Consider the following 11,219-nt stretch of genomic DNA (forward strand, 5'->3'; position numbering starts at 1 on the left):
TATATTGTGGCATCCATTTTAGCTTCTTTTTTGTAATTGTTACGACTTACCCCAGCATGTGTTACAACCTACCGCGGTATTGGGGTAGGCTGCAATGAAGGTACAGTATGTATTTGACATCAACTCATGAGGTCTGTGATATTCTTGTAGGGGATTGAATTGGTGCCATTTGTAGTGAACAAATGTGGGTACTTTGTATACAAATTTGAGAACTCTAGCTATAAAATTCAGTGAGTTATAGTTACTGAAGCAAAAAGTGTTACAACCATACCCGGTCTCCCCCTATCATTTGAAATTGGAGTCAGATTAACAGAGCTAAAGTAATACTGAAACTAAATTCTAATGAATAAGGTGAACTTCACCGAAGCGCTGAAACGACATACGCGCATCATACCTTAAGCCACACCATTGGAATCCGTCGTTGGGTCAACGGGTGGCCCAGTTGAAAACTTGCTTTTCATAAAAGGACAATAAATTCTGAATTCTAACATCTGCATCATCCATATATACCTATAATTAAAGCACGGTATTCCCCTCTTGTATGCAGTTCTTGCTGTGAACTCCAATCTTTGGCCTCATGTTAGTTCATATAGAATCACATTGACGTAATAGGGATAGAAATCTGGAAACATTCCAGTTGCTTATGATTCCATTAACGAATCGTTTAGCACTTTTAAAGACTAGCCTAAAGGCTAGCATTAAAATGGCACAAAAAACATGCATATATTGTTAATCATATCTAAATCTATGTCATCTATTAAAAGTCCTGACTGTAATGGCACATGCTGAACATATTTCTCAAATTCTCAAGAAACGAGAATTGTCTTCAGGTCATCTAAAAAGTTGAACACATCAGCTCACAGTATTGAAAGTGGCTTCATCTAATCAGTAAGCTTTTAAGATGGTGAAACTTTGCCACATTGACCTGTGAGCAACACAGCTGCAGCAGCAGGATCGTTCCCTGTTGTGCCTCTGGCCTCACTGCAGATCAGGTCGAAGAAGCTCATGGATGTTTCAAGTCCCAGGACTGACGCTTTGTCAATGGAGCCTAGTTCCAAGCTTTTTTGCTGTAGATCCGTGAGACGTTGCATCCCTCTGGTATATAGACAGGAGCTCTACAACATCCTGCGCATGACCGGACCCCTGGTATGAACTCAGCTTCTTTCTCTCACTTATACACTAATATATGCACATAATAACTATATAAGAATAAAATATTCACATATTCATATTAACATAACAGAAACTTTCACCTCATGTGGCAAGGACTGAATCCGCAAAGAACTCTCATTATTTCCTTAATTGGCTTAGTGCTCTCACACACTTCTCATTCACTGACAATTCTCAGGTTGTCATTCCAGGTTGCATCGCGCATTCTGAATTATCTCCTGCCGTTTGTCATAACAATGTTTTGTGGTCGCCTGGGAAACAGTGAGCTGGCTGGTTATGGAATGGCTTCAGCTGTGAGTTTGTTTCAGTCTGCTTATTATTCCTCTTGAGTGTTGCAACCTGTTTGCTTTGTGGTAAAAGAAACAATGGTGTATGAAATGCAAATGTTGGCACAATGTCAAAAAGTTCAGCCATCAGGGGTTTGACATATCATAAGCACTTGGTTTTGAAGCTAGTGTACTGAAGTAGTTCAGAGCATGGCTGAGAAGTAACTGATGCTTGTTATTCTGATTTATCAGACGATAAACATAACGACTGCAGCTACAGGTGGAGGTCTTGCGCTGGCAGCTGACACACTTATCTCTCAGGTATACAAAAGTTTCATACCACACTGAAGAGGATTCAAAAACCTCTAACAAATGTATTTATTTATTATTTTGTACAGACAGTCAGATGTGTATTAAATTAGGAAAATGCAAAATAAGCATTTGTGTACCCCACTGGAACTCCTAAAAAAAAGAAATACAGAATAGGGTTCTACTGAAATTCTGAATTTGGTACCACATGAGACATTTCAGGAATAAAGTATCAGTTTTAAAGTGCCATCCCTGAGATTTGGCCTTATGTTCCCCTCAGACCTTTGGTGGGAAGAACCTGTGTCGTGTTGGCATCATCTTGCAGAGAAGTGTCCTGATCCTCATGCTCTTCTGTTTGCCCTGTTGGGCTCTGCTCATCAACACACAACCCATCCTTCTTCTACTGGGTCAAGACCCAGAGGTGGCCAGGTGATTCAATAAACTAATAGACTGGTAACACTTTATTTTGATGGTCCCCTTTAGACATTGTGTTGACTATAAGTAACGTTTCACCTACATGTCAGTTAACACTCATTAAAGTATTAGTAGACAGTCTGCTCACACTTTATTTTGATCGTCCACTAACAGACATTATATTAACTATAAGTATCTTTGCAAGTATATGTCAACTTATTCAACTAACCCTACCAATAGTATAACCAATAAATTACTAATGGTATACATAGTATATATAGATAGTGCTTTTTCTTAAAGGTCCCATATTGTACACCTTTCTGAAGTTTTATTTTAGGTTTTGATGTCCTTAAGAATATATATTTGTGGTATAAGTACCAAAAACCATCTCAATATATTTTTACAGCTCCTTTCTCAGGAGCTCTGCCAAGAACAGGTCGATTTTGGCCTATCCACTTAATATTCATTAGGCTCTCTTCTGATTGGCCTGTTGTTTTCTGAGTGATACACGGCCAGGCCAACCACAGGTGACTAGGTCATGTATGGTGTAGCCTGCTGTGGCTTGGCGATGCTCACAGTCACAAGTAAGGTAAATAAAACACCTGTAATGATGGTGATAAATTATTTTTTATTAAAGCATAAACATTCACAAACCACTGTTAATTTAACATAAAAGCAGGCATAGGCTACTACGTGCATGGTTTGGCATGACAGAAATAGCGCAAAGTGCGCTCCCTTAATAATTCCTAAAAAGCTGATATCTCAGTTCATCCCGTTATTATCAGTGAAGCTGACTGTACAATAAATATTTCATAATGTCAACATTTTGTTTGTTATAATCCGAGGATTTGCCAGCATGCAGAATTCAGCACTGAACAAAAACTGCGGTGGATTCTATCTTAAATGCATCTCATTGGCCATTGCATTCAAGAAATCAACACATATTTCTGTAATTGGCTACATTGCTCAACCCTGCAAACGTGTTATTTAAATAGAAACTCGTTCTGACCTGTAAATATTTTTTATTTAGTTTTAGTTATGTTGCTTGTGTGCAACATATGAATTACAATTTATTTGTTTTTAGATGTTTTATTTTTAGATATTTCTATCTTGTGGGAGTCCCGTGAATCGTTTTATTCTCCTGCAACACGTAGAGACACGAGTGCCTTACGCCGCACTCGGCCGTCAGATCCAGTACCGCGCCACACTCTGGGGCGTTGGGTCCCGCTGGAGTGCAGTCTCTACATCCATCGACTGGACAGCATTTCTCAACTTGTGTCCGTGTTGTTGTTGCTCAGCGATGATGTTGTCTGGGGTTAGGGGGTTAGGCTAAAAGAGGGCGGACGGTAGGCAATGTTCAGGGGACTGAAGGCGGCAAAGTTCACATTTTTACGGAAGTCACAACGGCTCGTGAAAAGGCACAGCTACTTTATGCAGGCTGTGTGCATTTGTCTGTGGATTGACTGTATTGAAACTTTTATGGTAGTAACATAGCCCCTTGACCTCTGTTATCATGAAAAAAGCCAGGGAATTTCGTTTTTGACAATATGGGAGCTTTAAATCTAACAAAATCTTTTGATGTTTATGCTAAAAACAAGGAAAAACCCTCAAGATTTTATCTTGAAATTTTGCAGAAAATATTGTTTTTGTAGATGTTTAGATATTTTTACTGGATAAGAAAAAAAAAACTGATAAAATGTTATGGTGTGATGGCTTAAATTGCAACTAAACCAGGTTCAAACTGCAAGCCAGTCGTCAGCCTAACTCTAGGTTGATAAAAATATGTGCTGAATGACTTCTTGTTTAACATTTGAAATGAATAAATCCTTTTGACTAGAACCAAAAAACAAACAATATTTATGCATGTTAGTCTAAAGTCCCATGGTTTTAAGCAAACAAGATAGTGTCTTAGAATGACAATCCTCCCTATCTCTAGCAAACATATTTTGCGACTTCCTTTCCTAAATAAATGTCGACAATATTGTTAAATGAGCCGTTTTAATGTGCACAGAACATATTCTAATACTCAATTTAGATGCAGGCCAGGATGGAAATGACAGTGTGCAGCAGATTTATTCTGCTGTGTGATAACTCACTGCATTCTTTCTAAAATTATTCATGGTGCCTTTTCCTCTATATCACAGTTACAATTTTGTTCCTTTTCAGGATAGCTCAACTCTATGTGGTCTTTTACCTGCCAGCAGTCCCAGTGAGTCATAAAAAATAGCATAATTTTCCTCTTTCCTCACAGTCGTATAATTTACATTCTATATCTTGAAATATGATACACATATACACCACAACTCCAACCAGCAGTGTTTCCCTTTCTCTCTTTCTTCACACAGGCTATGTTTTTGCATCAGCTGCAAGTAGCCTATCTCCAGAACCAGGTTGGCAAGTTATAAGTATAAGCACCGAAGCTGAGCTCTTTTTAAAAACACTGTTGCATGCAAGATCTTAGAAACTGCAGATTATCATCTATCAAAGTCAGCGTCCAACTGTGATCTTTACTGGCAAATATCTTCTTGCTGTATGATCATTGATTTGTAAATGTAGCTTCATATCATATGTGTCACTCAATGTAATGTCACAGCAGTGACTGTAAATCCAAAGGATGCTTTAACAGTGGTTGTTTTGGGCCTGTAGGGTGTGATTCTGCCTCAGATGTATGCAGCCATTGCAGCCAACATTGCTAATGTGATGACAAACTACATCCTTCTCAACCGGTTGAACCTTGGGTTATAGTAAGTCGAGGGGCTGTCATCCCTGTCTCTCATTTACACACAATATGAATTGTGTTAGTTAATCATGCAACGGTTATAGTTACAGTTCTCGAAATTGATTGTTCAAGCACTGTTCCCTAATATTTAGTCCTGCAGTATAGGCTACAGGGATTTTTCACTGTTTATATCACTCTGAGTGTTTCATTCAAACGATTCATTCAAACAAACGGATTCATTAAGCGAATCAAGTGACTGTATGAATCCGAATTCACATGTTTTCCTATTAAATATACAGTAGTAGGTAAAAAACAGTGTATGTCGAAATTTAAAGTATTCATAAAACAGTAGGCGAAAAGTATCCGGATGAGATTCTGAAGTGCCCATCTGATGGACACTTTTATTTATTTGTGTATGGCAGTGAAACGACTCGGGCCATCATCAACACTGATGAGAGATTCATTCATTGTATCATTCACTAAACCGATTTGTTCAAAACACTGATAATTTAGGAATGATTTGAAATGCCATTGTGTGTTGTTTGGATACACACGGCGGGATTCTGCTGTGGCTTTGTTTGGGATTATTTTCTTTGGCTGAGCAAAAATACACGCAGTAACTCACCATAATGTGTCTAAAGTGTAAAATTAAATTGACAGGCAATCCATTCATAAACCAAAGGACATTCATTTTCGTGCCCTGACAGTTTTTCATTTGATATTGCTTATATGTCCATCCATACAATGATATAGAACTACCGTACCAGTTTTAAAGTCATGCATTTTTCTGATATTTGTATTTCAGTGGATCTGCTGCTGCCAATACCATATCTCAGATCTATATTTGTGTTTTCCTCTATTTATATATTCGCTGGAAGAAGCTCCACGTTCAAACATGGGGAGGTTAGCTAACTAGCTAGTTAAACTTACTGATAAACAATGTTTTAATAAATGCATAAAATACCACTCCATCTGTGTCTGCAATATCTTTCTCTGCCCACAACAGGCTGGTCATGTGACTCACTGCAGGAGTGGGATGGATATATGAAACTGGCCATCCCCAGTACCATGATGCTCTGCTTCGAGTGGTGGATTTATGAGGTTGGAGGGTTCTTAGCAGGTAATTTCTAAGGTCTAAAGTCAAAAACAAATCCTTTGTGCTTACATACAGAAAACGCTGCCTGTAAAATGTAATAGAATAATGCATTTTATTAGGCCTAATCATGAAGAATTTCCTCCAATGTTTGTTTGGATGTAGTGCTTAATGTGGTTTCAGGTTAATAATATTGGCAGCGGCTATTTGCACTAAGTGAAAATAGCGAAATATTGTATTTACACTATATAAAACTAACAGTTCTTTATAATAGGTGCATTTACTTATAAATAGTGGCAGATATTTGCACCTCAGTATTTTTGTACATTAACAGGATGCAGTAATAACAAAGAGTGTAAAAATGACTATATATATTAAAATTATTAAGTGAATGCCGCCTTATTGGGACAATAAAGCCATCCCTACACGTACCCCTAATCCTAACTGATAAACCATTCATTATTAAGCAGTCCTTAGGCACTTTATTTCCACTTTTCACATATTTGCTTCATTTCTATTAAAAATAAATGCCTTTCCAATCTGATATGTGATGGGAAAAGGGAGAAGAGCAAGTTCGGCAAAAGGCGGATTCGAACATGTCAAAAGCTACTTTCAGGAGCCACACTCCCTATGGCCTATGCCACTGTTAAATGTTAAGTGCTGTTGTCACGTTGCAGTTACAAAAAGTGGAGAAGAGGACTCAAGTGTAGCAATGGATGATTTATTAACAAAAGAAAACAAAACACAAAGCAAAAACCCACAAGGGGGAAAACACAATAAATGAGACATTAAACTAAAAATGAACTTGAAGAACAAACACTGACTCTGAACACGAAGACCATCACACGAAAACTGGGAAAACTTATGACAACGATCCGACAAAGACTGCAAACAAGAGGAGAATTAAAAAGGGAACAAATCAAGAGGGAACAGGTGGAAGAACTCAAACACTAATCAGGTAAAAAGGGGGAGGGATCAAACAATAACGAGAGCACATGGCCCAAAATAACAAAGATACACAAGTGCAATACAAGACAGGACAGACACGTGACAGCTGTGACCCAACCAGATATTGTTGGGTGGAGTTAGTGTAAACAGCCTTTTCCAACAAGACAGGCTATTTACACTATAGACACTGCGTTTAAATTTTAGCCTTAGTTTTCACTCATGATTGCTACAGGAAAATAGAAAAGGCTTGTGTAAAAACTTTAACAAGAAAGAGAAACCACTTAAATGCAACGTTATAATACCATCAAACACATTCCCCTATGTCCGTCTCTTTCAGGGATGCTGGGAGAGTTGGATCTTGCAGCTCAACATGCAGTCAATATGCTGGCTTTTATCAACTACATGGTAATTTAAGCCCCAATATTCCCCTAATTATTAAGTTCCAGAAGAAACATGGCACATGCTTCTCTACTCCTACTACTTATCAAACAATGATTTACTTTGTTTCACATAACCAGACAAACAAGTATAGGGTATAAAGAATCATAGAGAATAGAGAACTAATAAATTATGAACAACTAGCTGTACACATATACTATTGTTAAAAAGTTTGGGGTCATTGAGAATTCATTTTTTTTTTCATTTGCACTTTTACATTAAATTGATCAAAAGTGACAGTAAAGACAATTATAATGTTACAAAAGATTTCTGTTTCAAATATATATATATATTTTTTACTTTCTATTCATTAAAGAACCATAACTGCATACCTGTTTTCAAAGAACCATAACTGCATTACTGTTTTCAACATTGATTATAATAAGAAATGTTTCTTGAGCAGCAAATCAGCATATGAGAATGATTTCTGAAGGATCATGTTTCACTGAAGACTGGAGTAATGATGCTGTAAATTCAGCTTCACAGGAATAAATTACAATTGAATATTTATTCAAATAGAAAACAGTTATATTAAATCTTTCTAAAACATAAAAAAACGCCCTGACCCCAAACTTTGTAACAGTAGTTTATTTTCTTAACATGTTTTACCGGGATGTCAGTTTCCATTAGGGATTCAAGGTGCCGCATGTGTACGTGTTGGCAATGCACTTGGAGCTGGAGATATGGCCGGAGCGATCCGCACCAGCAAGGTCTCGCTGACCTGCACAGGTTTACAAACAGCCACATTCCTTTGAGACATTCATCTTTCAGTGTCTGCTCAAGTTTGACGTGTCTTTTTTATTTTCCTTTATCATCTGGATGCAGCTGTCTTGGCTGTTTTGCAAGGTCTTTTGCTAGCATCAACAAAAAACGTCATTGGTTTCTTATTTACATCAGACGAGTAAGTATTTTTTTTCCAAATCAGCCTGATTTTCTTTATCAGAAAGATGTAGTACTTTTGAAAGTACTGTACTGAAGATTGTGTCTTATTTTGTAGGCGTATTGTTGCGCTTGTCTCCAAAATCCTGAACATCTACTGTGTGCTTCAGTTCTTTGATGGTCTTGTTGTGAGTTCTTTGCATTGCTCTTACTTTTTCTGAGGAATTTATTTTATTTCTGGTTTTAGATGGGTGTTTTCCAAATGAATGTATGATATATATATATATATATATACATACATACATATATTATCTGCGTCTATATTTTTGAGATACTTTTTTTATAAACTATTTTTTGCAGCATGATCATTTCAGTATTTGTTTAGCTCAACTGGAAGAACACACAAACTGATAAAATGTATTCCTTAAATGCAAAGTCGCTATATAAAGTCTGTAAATGTCTAAATGTATTCTTTTACTCTCTCTTCAAGTGTGTCTGCATGGGTATTCTGTTGGGATCAGGGCAGCAGAAGATTGCAGCCGTAGCAAATTTCTTTGGGTATTACTGCATTGGACTTCCACTTGGCATCTCCCTCATGTTTGCTGCAAAATTAGACGTTGTTGGTTTGTTTTCCTTCATTTTTTCATTCTATGAACTTATAAACAATTTAAATTGTCACTCATTGTACTCGTTGATATTCTGCGAACTTGTCATCTTCTTTAGTCACCATGTTAGCATCTGCTTCATAAATCATAATATCATTGGGTTGAAGCACGTAGAGAACATGAGCACGGGTCCCTGCAGAATTGCATTAATACATCTTGAGCGCAGAGAACAGCATTCATTAAAACATTTCTGTAATGAGATAACAGCTGTCCTAGAGCAATGTCCTCTCTCACTTTCACAGGCTTTTGGCTGGGACTTCTCATTTGTGTATGTGTGCAGTCCAGTTTTTTCATTGCAGTCATTTTTAGACTCAACTGGGAGAGAGTGACCAAAGAGGTAGGCCAGCTTTATTTCTGCGCTTGCAAGGCAGCACTTTTGTAATAGTCCTCTTTTTTCTATTATCATTCTTCTACTTTGGCTAATTTTGCACACTACATGCTTTCTATTTTAGGTTTTTGTAAGCCTTTCACAATCCATTTTACAGTATTTCCATAATGTGATGTAATTGTGAGTGAAAATGTAGGATGGGACTAGATTTTGTCATTAGGATTTGATTGAATTATGAAAAGGGACTTTTATATATCAAAATGGAGCCCACTGTAAAAAATATATATTATCAGAAAGTTATGAGAACATATATTTTTTAATTGCCTTAACTATTTTTTTAAGTCAGTTTAATGTTATTTAAGTTGAAATGACTTAAACATCCAAGTTGATTGTATCAACTTTTTATTTTTTATTTTTTTTTACAGTGTGAATGCATTGCTAAAACAATGACTAAATATTTTTTTGTTTTATAAGTGAAGTGTGAATGCCAAGTATGGTAACCCATACTCAAAATTTGTCAGCTGCATTTAACCCATTCGAGTTAGTGTACACACACAGAGCTGTGAGTAGTAAACAACACTGAGTTTGCATCATCTGATGTCCTGTCAGGAATTGGGGCCGTCTCTTCACAGGTGTTTGGGCATCTGAAGTCTTCATAAGAGGCTGGATTCAGACTGGAGCTGATGTACTCTAAAGTACAAGGTTATGAGATGCATTATGTGAATGTTTGGCTAAAGAGATGTGTCTTTAATCTAGATTTAAACTGGGAGAGTGAATCTGAGCCCCGAACATTATCAGGAAGTTTATTCCAGAGTTTAGGAGCCAAAATCAAGTCCCTCCCTATATTTTCCCTTATTTGAGAAGCCGTTTCACTCAGATATAAATCACAATATGAAAAAAAAAAAAAACTATCACAGCTTCCTTTTCATGCTGTCTTTAATTAATTTCTGTTCTCATCTGAATTATATAACTAGATATAGAGTTACATATATAACATTTCAGGCAGTGGAACGAGCTGGAAAGAGTCAAATCTCTACGGTGTACCATGATAGTCTCACTACGAGGCACAGTGAGGTATGTCTATTGACTTTTACTATCTGTAACAACAAACATCTCTGAAAACTGAGCTTGTGCCTTGTCTGCTCTCAGAATGGGGAAGAGTACATGACTGTGAACTCAAATGATCAGGAAGGAGAGCCAAACGTGACACGCGTGGAGGAAAAGCCCACAGCTCTGCTCTCTACCTCTCAGCTGATCCTAAGGAGGGGTCTGACCACCCTCGCTGCTCTTCTCATCCTAGCTGTAGGGATAGCCATCCATCTCATTGTGCCTTTACCTGAGGTGTCTTATGCTCTGAGGTCAAATGCTACTTTGGAATCAAACTTTACCACACCATCAGCTCTCATCTATTCAACTTCAATCTCAATCTGAAAACAAGAGTGTAGAGCTGTGACTGTTCTTACAGATATATCCCAGGTATTTTATTAGCCATTTTTTATAAAGTTATACATTTTTTTAATACAAAAATAATTGTCGAAGCATTACCAAAACAATAAATTATATGGTAAATGATTTATATGGTATATTATATTATATTATATTATATTATATTATATTATATTATATTATATTATATTATATTATATTATATTATATTATATTATATTATATTGTTTTTATTCGGAAAGTAAGACAAACACTGAATATGAAAAGTATATTTTGAAATATCTATTTAAAAACATGCAGATTTGTCTCTTTTTTTCTGATTTTTAGAAATTTCAGCTCATTATTTGAAATTTATTTTATTTACATTTTATTATTCCCAGCTGGCTGTAGCAGTGATTACTAATGTTTTTTACTCTAATGTTTGACTGAGATTGTTCGGAGCCACAAGAAAGACATAATCCATTACCTTTTCCCCAGGGATTCATGGGTCAGAAACACATTTTTACAGTCACTTTAAATCAAGCAATCCTGCTGGCCATGTTCT

At 36.7% G+C, this 11,219-nt stretch overlaps 1 protein-coding gene across 2 annotated transcripts; it reads left to right on the forward strand.

Annotated features, from left to right (window-relative positions):
- The first annotated feature begins 909 nt into the window (after positions 1-909).
- slc47a5 (solute carrier family 47 member 5) lies at positions 910-10,779 on the forward strand. 2 transcript variants are annotated; one of them, XM_077208310.1, is made up of 17 exons: positions 910-1,146; positions 1,362-1,463; positions 1,689-1,757; positions 2,026-2,174; positions 4,326-4,368; positions 4,505-4,549; positions 4,806-4,903; positions 5,684-5,781; positions 5,885-5,998; positions 7,257-7,324; positions 7,978-8,086; positions 8,183-8,258; positions 8,355-8,424; positions 8,727-8,859; positions 9,144-9,238; positions 10,232-10,303; positions 10,379-10,779. In XM_077208310.1, the coding sequence occupies exons 1-17, from the start codon at positions 1,006-1,008 to the stop codon at positions 10,658-10,660; spliced, it is 1,764 nt and encodes a 587-aa protein (XP_077064425.1). In that variant the 5' UTR covers positions 910-1,005; the 3' UTR covers positions 10,661-10,779. The 2 variants fall into 2 exon arrangements, with proteins under 2 accessions (XP_077064425.1, XP_077064426.1); XM_077208311.1 differs by having other exon boundaries at positions 1,018-1,146; positions 1,349-1,463.
- Positions 10,780-11,219: the final 440 nt, after the last annotated feature.

Source organism: Siphateles boraxobius, unplaced genomic scaffold (assembly GCF_051911475.1).
Source record: "Siphateles boraxobius isolate OS27281-9 unplaced genomic scaffold, OSU_SipBor_1 6, whole genome shotgun sequence".
Taxonomy (NCBI): domain Eukaryota; kingdom Metazoa; phylum Chordata; class Actinopteri; order Cypriniformes; family Leuciscidae; genus Siphateles; species Siphateles boraxobius.